Genomic DNA, 22,755 nt, shown 5'->3' with positions numbered 1-22,755 from the left:
GACCTCTTTCTCCAAATAAATGTACAACTTTAAAAGCAATGAATTGCTAACATTGTTATAATAACTAGCTTAGCTTTTAATACGATCGTCAATATTAAGAGATTGGTTAAATTTGTTTATAGCTTATATAAAATAGGCGATTAGTCTCCTGTGCCTGACACACGCCGTCGACTTTTTGGGCCTTGAGACCTGTTTTCTCACAATGTGTTCCTTCACTGTACGAGAATTAAATACGCAGAAAGACAACCTATGGGAGTATTGCCGGGGTTCGAACCTGCGAGCTCAGAGATGAGGTCATATTAAAAAAATTAAATTCGTGTGAATTTTTTCCGATATTGCATAAAATTTATTTTTTAGATAATAAGACTTCATCAAAAGTGTAGTTATCACTAACTAAAATGAAATATTAAATAGTTGAAATATATTTTATTGGTGATCAATCCATTAACAAATAACACATAGACTTAGAACCATAGATAACAAAATAAATACCTTAACCACGGTACATTGTGTCAAAAGAAATGCAAGTAACATGAAATTTTATACATTTATGTTTGCATATACATTTATTAAAATATACATGTTCGATTATATAAACATTTTAGGTACCTAATTTCATTTCTATCTGAATTTGAACTAAAATTGTACTAAAAATACTAAAAAACTGTCTACATGTAGACAGTTTATAGATGGAAACGCGGCTGATTTTGTTAGTTATAAAAGTTAGTATAAAAAGATTATTTTTTGTCTTTGGATAAACAATAGAGCATAGAGTTGAAATGTGTAGATAAAGCAAAATAAAGATTTTTTCAATTTCGAGTCGTAGAACCCACCCTCCATATAAATTTAGTAAACTACCCTCTTAATTTAAAATCAGTCGCGTTCCGTATAGAAAAGATTCCCGTTTGATAAATGCACGCCCCGCTCACCGAGAATAAACTAGAATGTACAAACACTAGGGTTGTCAAAAGTCAAAGTAGGTAACTATAAAAATTCTATCATAATCTGCGAATGAACATAAGCTTCATAAAATATGAATCGTTATTTTTTTGAAGAAATAAAAGTATTTACACATGTACATTTATTGACGTTGGCAACCCTAGCGGCAAGGAATGTCCTTTACGTAAATAAAAAAACATGTCAGTTTGAGAAAACTTCATACACTTTTCTAGAATTATTTATTCCACGTTACAAATAGCTTTATTTATACTATTAATTTTGTTTTTCAATGTAATTTTTTCAGTTTAAATTTTTATTTTAAGCTAAAATAGCAAAATTACTCTTGCTGATACAATTATAGGAATACGTATGTATCTTTTAGTGGCATACCCTCAAAATAGTTACAAAAAAAAATAGCTTCAAACGATACAATATACATTGTTAATTTAAAACATATTCCATATATTTGATATGGAAAATTCTATTTTTTTAAAATTAATATTTGAAACAGAACTGACGGACATTAAAAGAAAAAATGTAATAATTATTTTCAAGTGTTAGGCTGATAATTTAGTACCAGTAAGATTAATGTCTGCTAAAATTATTCCTACGCACTCTTCGTCTATTCTTCCTAACTTTACCCTTCTTAAGATTTGGTAATTCCGAGTCGGTTTTATACAAATTCGTATCTGAATCGAGGCCATTTTGTACGTCTGAATCGAAACCATTTTCCTGACAGTGTTCGTCATATTTCCTTATATTCTGAAGCGATTGATTCTTCTGCATGTCATGTATGTTTGTATCCGAGTTGCAGTAGTCTTCCCGGTCGGATTCCGAGTATTTTACTGGTAAATTTTCTTCGGGCGATTTTAGCCGGATTTCCGGTCCGCCCCCATAAATGTCTATGAAAAATCGCCACAAATCTTCGCTGAGTTGCGCGTGATCCGAGCCTTGCTTCAACGTGTATTTCGTTGTGCCGTCTAATTCCTATAATTAAGAAGAATTTATTATATTTATATACGTACATACTTGTAATTAGTGTCTTTTATTAATATAGCTTTTACACATTTAAAGAAAAACACTTTTTTACCGGATTGAAGCTATGTATTATTATAAACTTAGGACCTGGATGACCGAGCTTAGCTCGGTATTTTTTTTATAAATCGTGTTTTTTGTAAATTATATTTAAGTACGAATTAAATACTAATAAAATGATGAAACATGAATAATATTTTTCGATCTTACCGACAGAATAATAAAAAAAATTTAACTGGTTGTTTTTATAGTTATTAATTTAAAGAAAAAGTCATGAGTGTGATAGATCACAAATAAAATAAAATTTTCTAGAAATGATTCCTAGCTAGATCGATTTATCGCCCCCAAAACCCTCCCCTCCCTATACTAAATTTCATGAAAATCGTTGGAGCCGATTCCGAGATTCCAATTATATATATATATATATACAAGAATTGCTCGTTTAAAGATATAAGATATATAACATAATTTTAAATTTATCCGACGTTTCGCGTGCTTTACAGCGTGCGTGGTCACAGTGACTGAAGACAAAAAGTGTTGAATGTCAAAAAAAGTATCACAGCGGTAGAAAATGTTGTATTATCTGTATTTATTTCCCCGGAGTTAGTATCGACTTAAAGATGAAGGGTTGACGGGATGGGGTTCGACGGGATGAACACTTGATATTTAACAATTACAAAACATTTTATCTTCATTGTTGTAGTTATTCCGACAAATACAACAAATCAAAAATCACGAAAATCAGTACAGCCGTTCTATAGAACAAAGACTTTTTACATACATACATTCAAAAAAGTATATTTGTCTTAGTGCACGTTAGTCTTAAGTTACATTTAAATTACTTATAAGGTTAGAATATGGATAATGTAAAAAAAAATACAAAAAAAAATCCTCACCTGTTTGTGAAGTATGGGCGTGTTGTCAACGGGCGGGGGCGGACGCCGCGTCTTGTTTCGCACGAAGGCCTGCCATTGGCGGAACCACGACATGCTTATCGCGTAAATGGCGCCTGGCTGCTCTTGCTCCTGGAAAGTGTTCATTTAAATTTTTTTTTTCTTTTTTTTTTTTATTGGACCACAAAATTAGGACAAGCACATGTCAACATCAACTTACATACGAAAATATAAAAAAAAGCGGTGCCGTCCCTAGAACGTGTGGACACGACCAGCGATGCGAAGCGAATAAATTATTTATTAATATATTAAATTAGGACTTTTTTTGAATTGAAACTTATTTAGAGAGTAAAATTTTTACAAAACGTCACGAAGGTGTGCAGCGTTTTTGTCGACGAAAAGGGAGAGAGCGATCGAGACTGGTTGAGTGAGAGTGAGAAAAAATACACGCTATGGGTTGATGTATTCGTTTAGTAGTTACCTATTAGAACTTTTGATGGAAATTCTTTCGCATAACGTCTTCTGCAGTAATCGCACTTTTTATTTATTTATATTATCATTAGCACGCATACAGTGTGAATATAGATATATAAATACGATCATATACTGATACATGATAATCTATTATTATTTACCTTCATAATAATTAATTTACAAAGACGTTTCATTTCTGACATGTGTATTTCGTACGCACGCACTTATTTTGATACAAGGGAACATGAACTGGTCCCAGTTTGTAGTGTAGACTACTTCAGACAAAATTTGCATACTAAGGCCAATGATATATAAATGTATACAAAAAATATAAGTATCAAGTCTACATTTAATATGTAAAAATTTTAAATTTAATTTACAATACTATCCAAGTATTTAAAAACAATTAAAAATGCAATCGGGAATCTGGAATTATGAAAAAAAAGAAAAAAAAAGAAAAAAAAAGAAAAAAAAAAGAAAAAAAAGAAAAGAAAATATACAACTCAAGTATAATAAATACCTGAAACAGCGCATGTAGATCTCCAAATGCCGTGAGCTCGGCCTCCCTCCGAGCTCTCAACTTGTTCTGCGCATGCGCACACGCCCCACACTCATGGGCGTGTGTCACCGCCGGCCCACCGCCAAACCTATATTAATGCATTTAAATTATAATAAATAGATATATATTCAAAAGTAAATAAACTTAAAATATGTAAATAAATAAATTCTTGCTACAAAGGGAGTATGAAAATTTTATATAATTTTAGTCAATTTCGTTCCAACTATTATAAAAAAATATTTCGTTTTTCTTTAGTGAAATCAGCCTCTCATCAAACTAAGCTTGAATTTTTAATGATTAGTTCTTAACTTCAGGGTGCTATCATTGCCCATGCCAGAACGCTCGCTAGTGCTTCGCCGGCCTATAAAGCATCAATACGCTCTTACTCCATTAAAACTTCAATTACTATGTAAACAATAAATTTTATTCTTATAAAAATTTAAAAAGTTTTGATTTTCAAGCAGTCATAAACAAAAAGTATTTTTTGAAGTGAAACTTCTTTAGGCGCATGTGGGTAAAAAAATACCCTCATGCGCCTAAAGAAGTTGTTTCTTTGTTTTTTTTTTAGGTTTTGGTAATTTTTTACGGATGAAACGTCACGAAGACGTGCAGCGTTTTTGACGAAGAAACGAGAGAGCGATTAACCGATTGAGAGAGTAAGAAAGGGTGAACTTAACATGAAGCAAATAGCCATGGAGTAAAAGGAGGAAGCAAGCAAGCGAGAAGAATAGAGGTAGAGAGTGAGATAGAGCGAACATCACAATCCCAGTGCCATGAAGCGAGAAAGATTGAGAGAGAGAGAGAGAGAAAAAATACACGCTATTAGTTGATGTATTCGTTTAGTAGTTACATATTAGCCAACTGGATCCACAATAGAACCATAGACAAGAATAGTGAATACTAACTGAGTATGCAGGAACTCCCACAAGGGCTGGGGCAGTTTGGCGGCGATTGCGGCCAAATGAGGCGCTCGTTCCACCCTCACTCCGCCGTGGACGCACACGAAGTCGCTGTTGTCTATGGGCCCTGGCTCCGCCCACGTGTTGAACCTGCGTTTAACCACATGTATGTCAAAATTTTTTTTTAATAAAGCCATTGGCGCTACAACCTCTTGAGGTCTGGGCCTCAAATTTCTGTATCTGTTTCATAATCATTTTTAAATATGCAAGCAGTTTTTGTTTCATTTGTTTTTTTTAATTATTTTCCTAATAAGTTTTTTATTGTATTCTTGTTAGGACAAGATTGTGTTTTTTGTACATATATAATTATTTTTTGTAGGATATATAGATATATAAACTAATATAGGAAATAAACTTTTACAAATACACATACACATAATTAAGGTCTGATACGACTTTGTTTGATTAGATGTAACACTAAAACTACTTAAAAAAGCTTGTTAAGGGACCACACCCATATTTCTGTTGTTATTATTATAAATTCAAAAGCCCTAGTAACATGGCGTATATGGCGGCTAACAGTCATTTTAAAATTACCAAAAAATCTAGACTATTTTAGAAAATCCAAAACAATTCTTACTTATTAATCCATTGCCTAGAAATATAAAATTTAATATCGTTGGGTTCATTGTTAGCAGCCTCGAGGATTTCCGCTGCTTTTTGACGCAAAATCGCCATTTGAGGGTTCACTTTCCTGAAATTATTTTAAAATATAATTTATTACAACACCCACACAGGTGTTAAATACATAAATGTAAATCTAAACACACATAAATCGGTCCAGGAGTTTAACAACAAACACACGCACAGAATATATATACATATATAAAGTTGCTAAGTTGCTAGCTATATTGTTAGTTATGGATAGATAGATTTAGGAATATAAGTTTAATTTTTTAATGTTTTTATCTAGAATAGTTGGTGTGGGATTTTGGAATTCTATCGTATTAGTAACTACAGTTAAGATAGAAAAATGTAGTGATAAATAAATAAATAAAGATTTTAGTTTTTTGCGTTTATATAAACGGCCCGATTTTTTGCCGGCGTCGGGTAGAAACCATCCGACCTTGAACACAAGACGGTTCGTATACGATCTGGTTTTACACTGCCATACTCCACACATATATATCATATAAATATATATCGATCCGGTATTAAACTATATACTAAAACTAATAAATTCTAACAATATTGGTGTCTGGTTTTTTATCTATATTTATTTTATACTATACTTTTATACTATATATATTTTATTGGTTATCTAAAATATATTGGTGTCTAACTCTGCGCTGTCATTTTTCTAAACGTAAGATTTAATAACTAGTCTTGTTATTCAATAGATCAAATAAATAAATAAATAAAATATAAGAGGACATTTGCATGCCCATTCATATGTGGCGTAAGCTATAAGCAATAGCAAATAAACGATATGAATAAATTGATATATAAAAGAAATATATATAAATCTCACCTATAAAACAGCACATAGGCCTCACAAGTGGCCAAATACTGCAGGGGCACGGGCGTTATCGTGGCGTCGTCGTACGCGTACCAATTGTCGTCCGTGTTCGTGTTCGTCCGAGCTATGCACGTATAATGCCCCCCTCCCGCCGTCCCCGCGTGGCATATAACCGCACAAAGGGCGTATCTGTTTATTTTTGATGTACATTCTGGAAATAAATATAATATTTTTTAAATATTTTTTTAATACAGTTGCTCAAAAAGTGGCATATTGCAGGGAGGTATAGCGTTCGGAAAGTGGGCTATTACACACTCGTGCTTTTTCTTTGCCATTCCCGCACTCGTGCGTTTTCTTTGCCAACTGTCAAAACAATGTGTATTAAAAAGAAAAAACCAACCACGAAGGTTTTATTAAAAAGATTCATAGAAGTTTTTATGATATATGGTTTCTAAATATTATATAATAATTGGATTCAATAAGTTCGGTTAGGTTTCTTTTCATTTCATATCAATTTAAAAAATATTAAAAAGAATTTTATAATATATGCAAATACGTATTTCTAAAAAGTTTACCAATAATTGGATTCATAAGTTAGGTTAGGTTTCTTTTATTTCATATCAATAAAAAAATATTAAAAAGAAAAACTAACCATGAAGTTTTTACTAAAAAAATCACAAAAGTTTTTATGATTCATGCAAATATTTAAAAAAAAAGCTACTACTTTATTTGTTTCAATATCAGATTTAATGATTGGATTCAACGAGTTAGATTTGGTTTTCTTTCAATAAAAATAGTCTACTGAAGAATTGGCTGTATGGGCCAAGTTCCCTTTGCCTACCCAGAATGGGTGAAGAAAAGAAAAATCAAGCTTTGCTCATATTCTTTGTGGTTGGCGCCATTTTCCAAAAATGTTCTTTCGAGTTGAGTTATTTGTTGCTCAAAATGAGTAATTTCGACGATATTTTATTTGATGGATACCACCCGAACTCAGTATAATTGCACAAAATGCTTCGGAGAACAATTTACCGGAAATATATAACATATCTACGTGCAATGGATTTATTCCGTAGAGAGAAGAGAAAAAAAGTAAATAGTTTAATTAAATTGTTTAATTTTTTCGCAACTGTATTAAAAATAGTCGTTCATTACAAGTGCGGAAAACTTGTCCCGACTGTCAACCCTCACCTTCGGCTGCGCCTCGGCTCGGGTAGACATTCGTCGGAACTCGTTGCAATGACAGGCTTTCCGCACTTGTAATGAAATATACTATTGTATGACAATGTGTGAATAATATCTTTGGCATACTATACTACATTTTGACATATGGAAGCATGGCTCGATTCTGAATACGATGTGTATGAGTTTCTTATTACTTACAAGCAAAACAGATATAGAATTGTGTTCGTTTTTAGGTTATGACTTCAAATCGAATCAACAAACAAAAGTTCAATAAATTTCTGACTAAATTATTTAAATATTTTTAAAATATCAGTGACGCTACAACTTTTTTAGTTTTTTTCTGTATCTATTTTTCAATCTAATAGGCAAGTAGGTGATCAGCCTCTTGTGCCTGACACACGCCGTCAGCCTTTTGTGTCTACGGCAACGTGCTCGTGATTATTTCATTTACCCTTCGAACGAATGTTAAATACACAAATAGAAAGTCCATGAAGTCCATTGCAATCTGAAGATACTTCCAACACTTCTCCAATATTTATTTATTACATACATACATAAAAACACACTTTTCCTGCTAATTGATCCATTTCATTAACTATTGGATAATTTTTAATAAATTTTAATTTGGTCACTGGATTAAGATTATTCCGTCACTTTCTCTCACACACACAAAAAGAAAGAGAAAATCAAATAAAAAAAACATGAAGGTAACACAATGTACACTTAGAAACGTCAAAAAAGAAATACATTAAATGCTTCTAATTGTACATTTAGTGTCAGTTCTCAAATCAAGGGCGTAGAACAGAAGAGAAGAACTGGCAATAAACTCTCCGCCACTCTTTTTAATCGCCAAGTTTTTTTTTACACAATGTTTGTCAGGAGCTGCAACCATTACCTTGCAACCTAACCTTAATTACTAATTTAATTGATTAATGTATATGTATATACATGTGTGTGTGTGTATGTATATATATATTTTTTCCTTTATTTTTATTTTTTTGTCATTCGGTTTGATATGTGTATGTTGTTTAGTTGATATTTAGTGTAAATGCTGTGTACAGATATAACTGGAAGTCAGATTTTTAAATGTTGTTTAGTATGTAATAATTTTATGTATGTAGTCAGTCTGTTTTCTGTTTTTGTACCTTAATGTGAAAATAAAAAAAATAAAATAAATAAATAAATTACACCATGTTCACCCTGCTTAAAAACAATATTAAGAATTATGTATTACCTTTATGCGTATACGGCGCCATATTGAGGTCGTTAATAGGAAAGGAGACCCTCGCAGCAACTTTGGCGCTAAACATGAGTTCATGCCGGAAGCGTTTCAAATGCACGCACAGTACTTCCGGTAACTTCATAACACCTGACATTTTGATGCCGTTGCGCAGTTTATTGCACCGGGAACAACTGGAATTTAATGAAAACACTTTTACCGGATTGAAGCATGTATTATTGTAAACTTATAATTTTTTAAAATAATTTTAATTTTATCCGACGTTTCGCGTGCTTTACAGCGTGCATGGTCACGGTGACTGAAGACAAAAGGTGTTAAATGTCAAAAAAGTTTTTTATTTGAATGTGGAAAAGCTATAATAAAAGACAATACTAACTGGAATTTGTGTTAATATCTTTTTTACCCAAAGATAAGTAAGAATTACAAGAGTTAACCCCAGTTATAACAAAAATTTGTTCTATTCAGCCAATCGTTTTGAGTTTTAGAAAAGTTGATTTTTTTTACTTTCTCTAGATCGTGTTAATTCTCTGGATTGTGTCCGCAAAAATTCTATTTATTTAATATTTAAAGCATCATATTGGCTACAGAGTATAAGCTGATAAGATATACCTTACAAAACGTGAATCAAAGATTCTATGCTCACCTATACATATTATCGCCTTTCAACTCGTCAGCACTAAAGAAGGCAGCGAGACAGTCCTGCAGCGACACCATTGGGCCATAAAACCACGACCGAAGCCAGCTGACGAGCCACCATAGCTGAAATAAACCAGAGATTTTTAATCCTATCTCTTATAGAATCATAGCAAAAAAATACAGATAAAATTTTTTTTTGCCGTAAGTATTGTAAGAAGAATTCGCGACTTAAGTTTGAGACTTTCAAATATATGGGATTTTTTATTCGTAATAAATGTCATTTCTGAATCTTATACTTACATACATAATATACTTTTTATTTAAGTTAAATAAATTTATTAAATTTATGTGTATAATTTCCGATTTCTAATATCGGACTAAAAATCCGGATCGAAGGACCATAAAATAAGCGTTGGTCATAATAAATTCCAGGCTGCGACAGCGTACTGGCTGCGTTTAACACTCATTATTTTTATAATAAATAACTAATTAATATTGTTTTTCTTTGACTTAGGGGCCGTTCATAAAATACGTCACACTGAAATCAGCTTTTTTGACCCCCCCCCCCATTGTCACGCTGTGTCACACTTTTTGTGACCCCCCCTAGAAATATTTCGTCACAAAAACTAAGACACCCCCCCCTACTGAGTATGATAAATTCTAGAGAAATAGTATTTTCATTTGTTACTGAATCGAGAGGGCAGGGTACGTGGAAACGTTACTCTCAAGTATTGGAAAAACAAAGAAACCCCTTGTGAGCGCTCATGTCATGTAATAAACGGCGAACGTAACGCTGCCCTATACCCCCCCTCCCCCCTTGTCACACTCGGCCAGACCCCTCCCCCCCCCTTGTATGCGAACGTAGTTTATGAACGGCCCCTTACCCAAGATTCTTGAGACACGTGTGGATGGTTGAGAATCGGCTGCTGACATCTTAGCACGGCCAAATGTTCCCGCGAAGGTATTGGTAGAGATAAATCTTGGAATGTTTCCACTCGAGTCGACACCTGCGACAATTCAGTAAATTTAAAAAATCAGGATCACAATTAAATGTGCACATGCCTTTAGTATACCTCTCAATAGTTATTAATTACAGTAGAACTACAATTATCCGAATTAATGGGGACCGGGACCCATTCGGATAATCGGATTTAAAAAAAAAAATTGCCATTAGAGAGAATAAAAGCTACGTTTTGATATTGCACTATTTTTTTATTGAATTAAATGAAAGAGACATGAAATTTTCACATGTTTTAAATATAAATAAAATGTACTTCTGTACAAGTTTAGAAATAAAAATCATTGTTTTTTAAACATCTCCGTCAATGTAAGCTGTTTTGCGGTCTTTTTTGTGATACGGATAGTCGGAGTTCGGATAATTGGAGTTCTACTGTAATTATTATTACATTGTGTCATGTGTGTCAGTGTATACTCACCCTATTGCATATAAGGCACTGCACAGACGAGAGCAGCTTGCCATCGAAGACGTCTGACACGATACTGCGATATCGTACTCCGCGAGTACCATCCCCGCTTCCACCTCCGCAGACACTGCCACTGGATTTGCTGGAAATTTGGAGGTCATAGAATGGTGACGGATCAAAGTTACCTGAATAAATTTTTTACATAGGAGAGCCGATCGTTTTCAAACATCAATATTCGTATAGTTTAACACACAGCACATACCACGTACACACACAATGACACTATAACACAGTACAGCCGAATTAAGTATTACGTATTTAATCATTTTATTGATCTTTTCCTTTCGTAAATATAAGCACCTTTTTGTATATATGTATTCCATATTTGGCTATATCTTAAGTATAATTGTTTTTTGTTGTATATAATGTATGTTAGCTACAGGATTACGAAATAAACAAACCAAAAGAAGATTACAAAGAAAAAAACTGAATTTCCAGTTTGGAAGGTTAACTGTTTATCAAATCTTAAAATAATACCCGGAAATAGCAGGGCTGAAAGTTTATATTAATAAGTATATTTTAGCCATGTGGGATGTGATTCTTCATAAAGTTAAGATATACGTAATATTATGTATAAGATATAATTCGTTTCGTTTTTCGTAATAATTGTATTTTTAAACTCTTGTTTAAAAGGAACTAATGGTACTAAGGTTAAACCCCCAAGTGTTTTTTTGTGTTTACTGTACTTACGAGTTTATTTATAATATATTAAGAAATAACAAAACCCTGCATTTTTTCTCTCATAACAAAGACATTTTTTGCCATTTTTTTTGTGCGAAAACATCTCCAGATTAGCTAGAATATTAAACATAATCATTGAAGGGTTTAGCATCATGTTTCATCTTTATACAGTAGCGATACACACACATAGACACATTTTAACATTATAGTATTAGTTTAAACTGTAATGTTAATGTATGTACTTGTATTAATAAGTTTTGTATGTACCTTCGTGCCCTGGTTTCCACAATATCGCTGGCCCCACTTGAGCATGTCTCATATCTCTCCTCTGCCTCACTCGAACAAGACAACTCCGATTCTGAACCCAGATCCCTCGAATGTATATCTTTAGTTGGACCTGAAGTAGATAGACTTTTATTTAATTCCAAACTATTATAATGAGTTCCATTTAAACTGTGTCCAGTTTGTGTTTCCACCACACCAACTTCTTCTATTTAAGATTATTTATACAATAAATAAATAAATAAATAAAAAAAAGTTTTCAAGTCTATTTAGTTTCACAGAAGCAGAAGCTAAAAGATCACGTTAGCTCAGTGTAGTGAATAATTGTAATTCATCAAAATCAGTTCAGTAGTTTTTCAAATATATGTAGGCACCTATTTATTTACACTTCATTGCAGTTGCATACAGAAAAACAACACAAATTATTAAGTTAGATACTGTTTAAATTTTTAAGTTTAATAATACATACTACATTTTGCAGCTATATTTAACAATACTTCATTTTGGTGAATGTATTATAAATTTTAAAGGATTAGGTAAACTGGGATTACTTCGGGGTTGGACAAGGTGATAGGGACTATAGTCCATATAATATATATATATATATATATAGTTCATATAATATATCGTACTGACTGTAGACAGGTGACAGGTGTGCCTGACATATAGGAAAAATCGATAAGACGGCATACATGCCGTCTTATCCGTTATAATATATTCCGCAATGTAAGCGGAAAAAATGTAATTATTTACGACATCAAATTAGAAACCTCAAAAATAACAGTACTTCTCCACTACTTAATGGATATTATTATACATATAAACCTTCCTCTTGAATCACTCTATCTATTTAAAAAAACCGCATCAAAATCCGTTGCGTAGTTTCAAAGATTTAAGTATACAAAGGGACATAGGGACAGAGAAAGCGACTTTGTTTATACTATGTAGTGATAACTAACCTTAAAATTTAATTATTAAAAAATATTATTAAAAGGAGTCCCTTTAGGCAAGGTTCCGAAGATACTGGCAGCGTTCCCCCTTTGAATAGCTAGACTAATTCTATTACATGTACTACCACGTTAAATCTTATTAATTTATTCACTTTAATAATACAAAACTTACCATTTATCTGTTGCGTATGCACATTGTATGTTAAGTGCTGTGTCCCCCCAAAACTCGCAGATCGTCGGTGCCGGGATTGATAGCCGTCTGACTGCTGTATTCTATACGATTTAACATATCTTCAATGCATATAATAAATCAAATCAAATCAAGATATCTTTATTCATATAGGTAAACATGTACACTTATGAACGTCAAGAAAAACAAACTAAATTAATCGTAAATTTACATTTACCACCAGTTCGCAAGTCAAAGGCGTAGGGCGGGTAAGAGGAACTGGCAAGAAACTTTCCGCCACTCTTTTCAATCGCCAAGTTTTTAATACTATTTAATAAAATAAATATGCGGCACTACAAGCTTTTTAGGTCTAGGCCTCAGATTTCTGAATTTGTTTCATTATTTGTCTAAAGTGACACAGACCTTCGACTTTTTGGGTCTAAGGCAAGCCGATTTTGTCACAATGTTTTCCTTCACCGTTCGAGCGAATGTTTAATGCTCACATAGAAAGTCTGTTGGTGTAGGGAATCAAACCTACGAACTCAGGTATGAGAGTCGCACAATGCCAGGTCACAAGTGCCTACCCTTAAAGAAAATGTAATTGTAAAAAATATTTTTTTTTTAATTTTTTTTTTATTGCACCAACAAAGTTACTGTGACATGTATGTTACACAAACTAAGTGCTATCCAATTATAGACGCATACAACATTCTGATTATATGAAGCTTTATTGCCAGTTCTTCTCTTCCGTTCTACGCCCTTGATTTGAGAACTGACAGTAAATGTAAAATTGGATTCATTTAATATTTCTTTTTTATGACGTTCATAAGTGTAGATTATGTTACCTATATGAATTAATAAATTTTGACTTTTTACTTTTTTTGACAAAAAAAAAACTAACTTTTAACGAACTTATTAGTTTTTACCTCAAATATCCATCATGTCTCGGTTCGCTATATGAAGAAGCAGGTGACTTCCGCCGCATTCGTGCAAAATATGGTGCGTCGCTGGCTGCAGACGATACAGTGAAAAAAAATTTTTTTTTTTTTTATAGCATAGGAGCATGCATGCATGAAGCATTAACATGGGGTAGAGTGGCCATAGAAAAGCCAGAATGGAAAACTTGACGTCAATCAAAATTATTAACAGATTTCCAAAAAAAGATAAAATAATAAAATATGTTTATAATAAAATTCATCAAAAACTATAGTTTTTGAGGTATACCTCCAGATGATACAGCTCTCCGTCGTATATGCAATGTCCTGGTCTCTTGGGGCTCACCTTCCGACTCGGAGACAATTTTATCTTCTGTATTATCCCAAACCTATAATTAAAACACCATATACCGTGGGTTTGTATACATTTATTACTAAAAACAATCAAACAAAGCAATACTTTGATTATAATTTTAATGCCCGTTAGAACACTTTTAAAAATCGAATTGCGTTTCTCGATTGTGATTGGATAGCGTTCAGCCAATCACAATCAAGCGACGCGAACCGTTCTTTTATCAAAAGCAAAACTAACTTGCGCTCTAGTTCAAACATTAATATTTGTATGAATGGATTTTGCTCAAAAGGTAAATGTTTGTCAAACTCGTGGTAATACAAATGATTAATAATTCAAAAGAAAAAAAACTTTACATTAACTAGACAAATAAGTAAAATGGACCGGTACAAGATCTCATAAGCTGTAACAGAAGCTCAACAACAAAACTACAAGCCCAGACTACGAGTAATAACTGTATTTTTTAAATGCTGCTGGAAATGTTTGAAAATCGAATTGCGTTCCTTGATTGTGATTGGTCAGCGGTCAGCCAATCACAGTCAAGAGACACGATTTGTTCTTTTTTCAAACTTTGCGCCCTATTCTGAGTTCATGCGATATTTGCGTGAATCGTTTTTCACATGGGCGCAGTAATAATTATTTTCATTACTGGCTCACCTGATGTTATATGATACCGTCGCCCATGAACACTAATTTGCCAGAATGCTCGCAAGTGCGTTGCCGGCCATATAAAATCTCGTGGTAAAATGAATATAAACAATTATAAGGACATACCGGTTCTTTGAGTTCCTCATGCAACTGGTCCATGAAACATCTTAAAAATTCCTGAGTATCGTGTTGTTGGTAACCACGAAACATTGGGTGTACCTTTAACATAAAAATGGTTAAAGAAAATACAAACACAAAAATTCCTTTCAAATTAAAGAAAAATATACTTTAATACAAAGTAATAAAGACGTTTTGTGAATGAGAAGAAAAAATGTCATGTGATTTGAGGGCGCAGCTAAATTACTTTTTTCGTATGTTGATGATACGTCATTATAGTTGGACAATTAGCCTAAAAAGGTAAGTAAGAACTAAACTAAACAGCAACCAACAATAAATATATATTGTTTTTATTTTTTCCTTCGAGTAATTTATCGTCACAGTTTTATTGTAATATTTCTGAACGTATTATTTATACTTACATTTCGTATCCCATATAAAATACCATTCGGTACAACATAGCCTCTTGTTTTTCTACTCCACATTTCTTTAATTAATTTTTGGTATGCTCTGTAACAAACATAACATTAATAATGGCACAGTGGTCACCCATTTCTTCCACCATATAAATTCACAAAAAAACAAAGGCGCTACAATATTTTTATGTCTGGGCCTCAGATTTCTGTATCTGTTTCATGATCATTTGTTAATCTAATAGGCAAGTAGGCACAGAAGGAAGACGCATGCCGTCAACCTTTTATTTTTTAAGCTTAGCCTGACTAAATGCGCATTTAGAAAGTCTATTGGTGCACGACGGGGATCGATCCTACGACCTCAGGGATGAGAGTCGCACGCTGAAGCCATAAGACCAACACTGCTCTCAATACAAAAACACAAATCACTTAAAAATTACGCTATCTGAATTGGATTTCTAATTTTTCCATTTCAGATGCCAAAAACTAACACAGATACAGCCCACAACCAATCTCCTATCTGTATATCTGTATATCTCCTATCCTCCCAATAATCAAACCTTACGAAGACAATCCATTTTTGGCGATGGATAGAATGAATCTCTTCGCTCTTCCCACTCAAATTTAAATATCGACTGAAAAATAATGCATACAGTACCCAGCGATATTGCATTCGGCTTTTAGAAAGAGATAACCGGCTAACTTCAGCATTGTAGAGCGTTATCTCTGTCACACAGTACCACGATGTTTTAATCAAAAAATCTTTCTAGAAAACCATACACACATATAAATAAAAACCTATTAAACATAAAATCACTCACCGACTTAACCCAGGTTTCTTATCAGCTGATAGAACAGCAACTGCCGCAGCACATTCGAGGAAATACGAGGTCAAAGGCTGCGTATTACTTAAGGCCTGCAACGCTGCATTCATATAGCATGTATTGCCCATATTTTGAAGACCTACTAGACCTGGAAATATGTCGTTATTGTCAAATATTGAAGGCTCAATAAATCACATAGTATAAACGAAGTCGCTTTCTCTGTCCCTAAGTATGCTTTAAAACTACGCAACAGATTTTAATGCAGTTTTGTTAATAGATAGAGTGATTGACGATGAAGATTTATATGTAAAATAACATCGATTATATAAATTCTATTTTAATTTTACAATTTTTCTGAAGTGTATTACTAGCGGCACGTAAGTCTAGCGCTGGCCGATATGTGGAGGGGATTGCTGCGCGTGTGTACTGTGGTGCAGGGGCCGGAAGCGACTGGAGAGCCAATCGACGCTCTTCATTACGCTAGCCCCCCTCACGTACCTTATTTTTTACTTCTGCGCAATAACGGTCACCGCTAGAGTTTCGTGCCGCTACTTGTAACTACTTACTATCCAATATAATTATAAAAAATACAGAGCTATAATAAAAATAAATTGTTATCGCTTTTACTTTTTAAGACCCCTTCATCACCCAATACAAGGAAAATCAAATTATTCGAAATTAGCGAGCCGCCCCGGCTTCGCACGGGTGCAATGCTGATACTAAATACACTACAGAAAATCTGTAACCGTTGTATATAAAAATGTGGGTTATCCATAAGAGATAGACATATACCATCACGGACTTTTCTGTAGACCTTTTCAATGTGTACAATACTTAGTACATTATTTTGATAAAACTCGTAGGGTTCAGCCTGCGTTTGCAACGTAAGCGGAAAAAATGTAATTATTTACGACATCACATTAGAAACCTCAAAAATAATAGTACTTCTCCACTATTTAATGGATGTTATTATACATATAAACCTTCCTTTTTTTCCTTCCTTCCTTTCCTGAATCACTTTATCTATTCAAAAAAACCGCTTAAAAATCCGTTGCGTAGTTTCAAAGATTTAATCATACAAAGAGACATAGGGACAGAGAAAGCGACTTTGTTTTATACTATGTAGTGATTCCTCGTTCTAAGACCAACTATTTACGAAACTCGGTTATGTATCGCATACCTACAGATTACAACATAAATTACCAGCAAATCGATATATTTAATGTGACTTAAACATTCTTAAAAAAATATTTAAAACACTCAGGTAACTTTTACCAATAATTCAAGGCTTTGTTTGTTCCTTCATGTTGAATATATGTTTTTATTTCTTAAATATTTTAATCTACCAATCAATCAATCTTACAACTGTGCTTTATGTTTCTGTTTATATGTGTATTCTGTTTTGGCTTTTGTGTGTAATGTAATTGTTTGGATATTGTTTAGTGATTAGCTGTAGGAATACTTAAATAAAATATAATATAAATAAACTCTAGAGTATTTGTTTGACCTGATCTTCTACCAACCCATAAAAAATGACCAAAGAAACATACAAACAAAGGCTAACACTCATAAAAAAATGCAGCGATTGATATACCTCTTGGTCTTCCATCGTCATCATATTCATCGTCTTCCAATTCCTCGTCGTTGACGCTGATACCGACAGAACCAAGCCGTGTGCTCACTGACATGTCCTCTATACTTGTTGAATGGACACCCAGCTGTTTTGTTAAAAAGCCTTTAAATTTAATATCTACAGTGACGTAGCTAACATGGGTGGCACCCGGTGCGGAACTTGGTGGTGTCACCCAATTAAATGTAAAAAGCAAAAAAAAACTATGATAAAGGCCATGGATAGTTTCTCAAAAGATCGCAAGTATGGGACGGGGAATCCCCCACGATAGCGTCAGATTCTTTTGCGGGAATCCCCGAATTCGACATAGAGCTGAGCTAGTGCTGGTGAAACAATTCCCGAAAAAGAAATTTTTATGCTAGCAATTTTTTTTTTTTGTTTGTACATTGTTCTTTAAGTTGTGAGACCGGGTGGGTGTCACCCCAAAAAAGGTGACACCCGGTGCGAAACGCCCCTGCCGAAAAACCTGCCAAAAAAAACCTATACTGCGATAGGTCAAACGTCATCGACCAATCGCTCAAGGCCAAAAGTTTAAAAAAATAAATGTGAGATTTAAAGATCTAAAAAAATGACACAGATAAAAAATATTAAGGAAAATACATTAAGATGCGTCAAGGTTATACTGTTTTAGCAATCTACAGTTTATTATGTATAAAAGGCGCGAAAAAACTACCGTTATTAAAATGTAAATATAAAACTCACTTTGGCATGTGCCAGGGCAGCACCAATGTGCACCTCTTTCTCGCAAAGGTAACACCATATTCTCTCCGTTGATATATTCATATGAACACAATGTAGAGGGTAGGTCTGGAATAAAATACCACATATTATTAATGTGTATTATGTAAGCTAGGCAGCCTACTTGAAAACAAATAATTTTCATTGAGGAATAGTATTATTTTGGGTCAAAACTGGAGTCTCTAAGATCACACAAGTTAAGTAAAAGTTCTAAATTTAGAGAATTCTGTGTTATTTAAAAAATTATTTTAACTGCACAGTTGCCAATAAAAATTGTCTCTACAAATTAAATTGCAGAAGTTCTTTAAGTACATTTGAAAAATTAACATTTTAAAAGCATACTAAATATGCCTTTGTTAATTAATCAAATATTAGTTTAGGTCAGTCACAATCACGCGTAATACATACATAATGCATGATTGACCTCCACTTGAGTCTCAAAGGGCTTCTTATCAACAGTAATAAATAACTTTATGTGTATTATTTGCATTAACACATTTAAAATCATACAAAAATATAAGACATTTAAAAGCTTTTACAAAAATATTTAAGTATAAATTGGAAGCAGAATTGATGTAAACAAAAGACTTCTATTGTTTAACTGGGAAGGGTACATTTACATTATAAGTCCTTTAGACAAATACCTTTCTTTAAAACTTTATATAAACATACAGATCTCAGTTAAGAAAACTTGTTTTATATTAAAAATAACATAAAGTTGTTATATTATTTCTTAGTTGTTAAAGGTTCAGATTTTAAAAAATAAAAGTGTAAAGCAAAGCCCGTACTTTGGACTTAAGGACAATAAAATCAATTGTCTCATTTTATTGCAGTAGCTTTTATGAGTCATGTTTTCTTATAAACAAACAAAGGCAAATATTGCTTTTTCAGTTTATAAACCACAAAAATGATTGTCTTTCTTAATTTATAAGTAATTTTAATAGACTGATTTAGCAACACAACAGTAAACTAAATATGAAAAGTTTAAACCAATGATTCTTTATATATACATAATTTTTTTACATGAGAAGGCACTTACACTGTATACTTATTCATTAAAAAATATATATGTGTCTGCCCTAAGACTTTTATGATGATAGCAATCGCAAAACAACGATTTTTTAAAAGATATTTTTAACTTTTAGCTAATTAATTTAAGCCAGTCTATCTAGGAAATATTTCTAATATTGTTGAAGAATTCTTGTTTCTAAGAAAAATATTACCAGTTTTTGAGTTTTTACTACCTATACTTCTTGTAAAAAATTGTTTAATTACCTTTTGGTGTGTAGTACTATGGTCATTTTTAACCTCTGAACATCCAATATGCCGGCAATCAGTTTGAAGACAAATCCAAAGATTTGGCCCTGAGCATCCACAGTCATAACAAGTCAGAGACTGGAAATACATATATTCATAATAATTAAGAAATATTTATCAGACTTAAAATAGGAATGTAAGTAATTAAAATTTATTGCAAATTATACTTAAAGGAAATTAATGTATATGTTATTACAAGTAATGGATTACCGCCGACACAACTTAAGGCTCATTTTTTTAAATAAAATTCGTATGTCGTATATGTATTATAAATTGGACAATAATTTTAAATACATTATGTGTTTGTGTGATTGTAAACAATGACTTGTCTTTGTGTCGTGTTAACATTGTAATGCTTAGACGGTAACAGTGTTCATTGCATAAGCCAAACATAGGTAAAAAATGCTAATTATCAATTTTATGTCATTTGAGGTTAGGCAAAAGTAAAATCAATTAAATCTCACCTCCTTTGACTGCCAAAGTTCTTGGTCTAAAACATCAGCGAGCTTATTAAGATGCTCACACGTTACGCCTTTATCCATTTTTATGATATAACCACTTGTAGCTGATAAAATACATGAATTTAAACACTAGGAAGTCTAATCACAACAGTCAAGTAAATAAACATGACCTATATTAGGGTAGCTGTTAAATTTGTGTATAAAACAATGAAATTATCTAACACGAAAAAATTTACGACAGTCATTTCGAAAACACTATTAATTAAATTAATAATTATTAGTGAATATTTTCTTGAACAACAAAAAAACGTCTAACCAGTGACCAGCGAAAAGTCAAGCAGTGATGGCAATTGACATTACCTAACTTTATTTTTACTCTGTTTATTTTTTTTATAATTCTGTTAATTTCACCAAGAACGAAAACGCAATAAGAAAACAAACTTATTTTCTAATGCGAAAAAAGTTTTTTTTGTGTAGAGTGGAAGTATATTTATTTCGGGCTAGTGTAACACTAAACAATTTTGTTGATCCATTTCATAAATTATATAATATTAATCGGTAACGACTATTTTTAAAATACAATAGTGCACTACGTATATTTTTTTGAGATGACAAGAAAACATTTACAACATAAATTGTAGGTATGTGATGGAGACTGTGTGAAAAGAGACGATTCACCCATACCAATAAGTCATAAAACGGAAAATAAAAAGTAGAAAGCTCTGTATATACCTTTTTCCTAAGTTTTCTTTAAATTTTCTTAAAATACAGATGATATATAATCTTTCTTGTCAAGTGAGTAGGTAAAGTTCATAATTAACTGCTGGACGTTTGGCAGTTGGCAGTTACAAACTGCAGAAACTGACATTAACAAGATAATACATAATGTTAAATGATAAAATTGAAAAAAAAGAAAATACTTTAAATTTCAGTTCCTCTTAGTTCTACTTCTAACACAAAATATTCAAACTACAAATTTAGAAGAATTTCTAAAAGAAATTAGACGACTATTAGTTTTTTAATAAATACCAACACAAATAGTAAATATTGTACAATTAACCACTAAATTGTGTTATCATTACAGTGTTATGTCTTATATATTCCATTTTATAATGATTTCCTACGTGTTTTCAGAAGCTTATCACTCTCCCTTCTAAATTAATTTGCAAATATGACATCGGCATCGTCAAGCAGCGCCCGATCTCTGTTCGCGGAATCAAAACAAAGACTTGCAGAGAGAGTTCAAGTTAATATGAACAATATAGCATCACTAGCTAGGCAGATCCAACGAGGTTCTAAATCTAATGAGGCATGACACTATCTTATATTTTTATCCATATTTTTATTAGGGGTTTTTGCTTATGATTATGAAAGAATGACTTTAATATTTAGGTCAAATAAAATGACTTTTAGAACACAACTCACCACAGTATTATTTGAATAAAACTTAGTTAACATGTCAAAGTGAATTTTATACAGTTGGTCAGTTTTTTATTAATAATTTATTTAAATCCTTATGATATTCTCTTTAACTAAATATTCCTTCTTTTGTCAGTCAGACAAATGATCCTGATTTGTGATCTGCATTTGTTTAATAGAAACAACCTGGCATCACTGACTTTCTCTAAATTATTATATTATTATTTTCTAGCTCCTTATGAAAGCAGCAAGGGATACAGCATGTACGGAACCATTAATGGAGAGCACAGAACAGAATTTAAAGAAAATGCAACTGATATCAGTGCATATGGGTTATCAATTTGAAAGCATACAGAAGTCAGCAGAAATAATTACAGAAATTAACGAACAAGTTGCTAGCTTGCAAAGATAAATACAGTCACTATCATGATATTAAAAAACAATACTTGGAACAGCCAATGAGGTTGTTATTAATTACCTAATACAATAGAATTCAGCTGGGATCTTTGATTTTGGTCAATATCACTGGTATGTTGTTATGTGTAAATGGTTTTGACTGTGTCTGTCTGTAGCATATGTATAATTTTATTTAAAATGGGACAGGCACAGTGTTTTTGTTTCTTTCTATAATTGTTCTGAAAGTGAATTACCAGAGCACCCTTATCCAAACAGCTAAGTTCCATATGCCATGGATATGCATATGCATTATGACTGACTGAAGTTGTCAGTCTTCTCGCTGTGTGCACAAGCAGTCTAGCAAAAAATTATATTGTATTAAAATTGAAAAATATGTTTTGATATGTTTATACTTAAGGAAAATTTATGTCAATCAATATTTAAATGTATCATTTAATAAATTTGATCTCATCACTAATAATTATTTAAATATGTACATATAATTAATTTACATAATTATTTGCATTGAAGTAATGTTAATATCTTTTATTAAAAGGAATATA

The 22,755-nt window shown here is 32.5% G+C and overlaps 2 protein-coding genes across 2 annotated transcripts; one reads left to right on the top strand and one right to left on the bottom strand.

The window, feature by feature from the left end:
* Nucleotides 1-411: 411 nt before the first annotated feature.
* LOC110995944 (ubiquitin carboxyl-terminal hydrolase 20) lies at nt 412-20,713 on the bottom strand. Its single transcript, XM_022263390.2, has 21 exons — nt 20,381-20,713; nt 19,875-19,994; nt 18,564-18,668; nt 17,826-17,949; nt 16,229-16,379; nt 15,417-15,504; nt 15,004-15,096; nt 14,167-14,266; nt 13,869-13,953; nt 12,946-13,046; nt 11,809-11,938; nt 10,813-10,942; nt 10,261-10,383; nt 9,384-9,499; nt 8,735-8,913; nt 6,331-6,529; nt 5,440-5,553; nt 4,806-4,949; nt 3,862-3,988; nt 2,871-2,999; nt 412-1,926 (listed from the first exon to the last, which is right to left on the bottom strand). Exons 1-21 carry the CDS (start codon nt 20,456-20,458, stop codon nt 1,525-1,527), a joined length of 2,838 nt encoding a protein of 945 aa, XP_022119082.2. The 5' UTR covers nt 20,459-20,713; the 3' UTR covers nt 412-1,524.
* A 547-nt stretch (nt 20,714-21,260) lies between these two features.
* On the top strand, nt 21,261-22,299 carry LOC110995945. The gene is made up of 3 exons (XM_022263393.2): nt 21,261-21,417; nt 21,512-21,686; nt 22,029-22,299. Exons 2-3 carry the CDS (start codon nt 21,549-21,551, stop codon nt 22,206-22,208), a joined length of 318 nt encoding a protein of 105 aa, XP_022119085.1. The 5' UTR covers nt 21,261-21,417; nt 21,512-21,548; the 3' UTR covers nt 22,209-22,299.
* Nucleotides 22,300-22,755: the final 456 nt, after the last annotated feature.

Source organism: Pieris rapae, chromosome 20, assembly GCF_905147795.1.
Source record: "Pieris rapae chromosome 20, ilPieRapa1.1, whole genome shotgun sequence".
In the NCBI taxonomy this organism is placed as follows: Eukaryota; Metazoa; Arthropoda; class Insecta; order Lepidoptera; family Pieridae; genus Pieris; species Pieris rapae.
The sequence above is the reverse complement of the archived record's forward strand: the minus strand, read 5'-3'. Positions and strand labels throughout refer to the sequence as shown.

Bases quoted from the DNA above. Each gene is read 5' to 3' on its own strand.
- LOC110995944 (XM_022263390.2), bottom strand. From the start codon at position 20,458: ATGGATAAAGGCGTAACGTGTGAGCATCTTAATAAGCTCGCTGATGTT. The intron at 13,047-13,868 runs GTAAAAACTAAT...TAAATCGTATAG, and splicing joins AGACATGATGGATATTTGAG to AATACAGCAGTCAGACGGCT. The intron at 5,554-6,330 runs GTGAGATTTATA...AAATAATTTCAG, and splicing joins GCCTATGTGCTGTTTTATAG to GAAAGTGAACCCTCAAATGG.
- LOC110995945 (XM_022263393.2), top strand. From the start codon at position 21,549: ATGACATCGGCATCGTCAAGCAGCGCCCGATCTCTGTTCGCGGAATCA. The intron at 21,687-22,028 runs GCATGACACTAT...ATTATTTTCTAG, and splicing joins GAGGTTCTAAATCTAATGAG to CTCCTTATGAAAGCAGCAAG.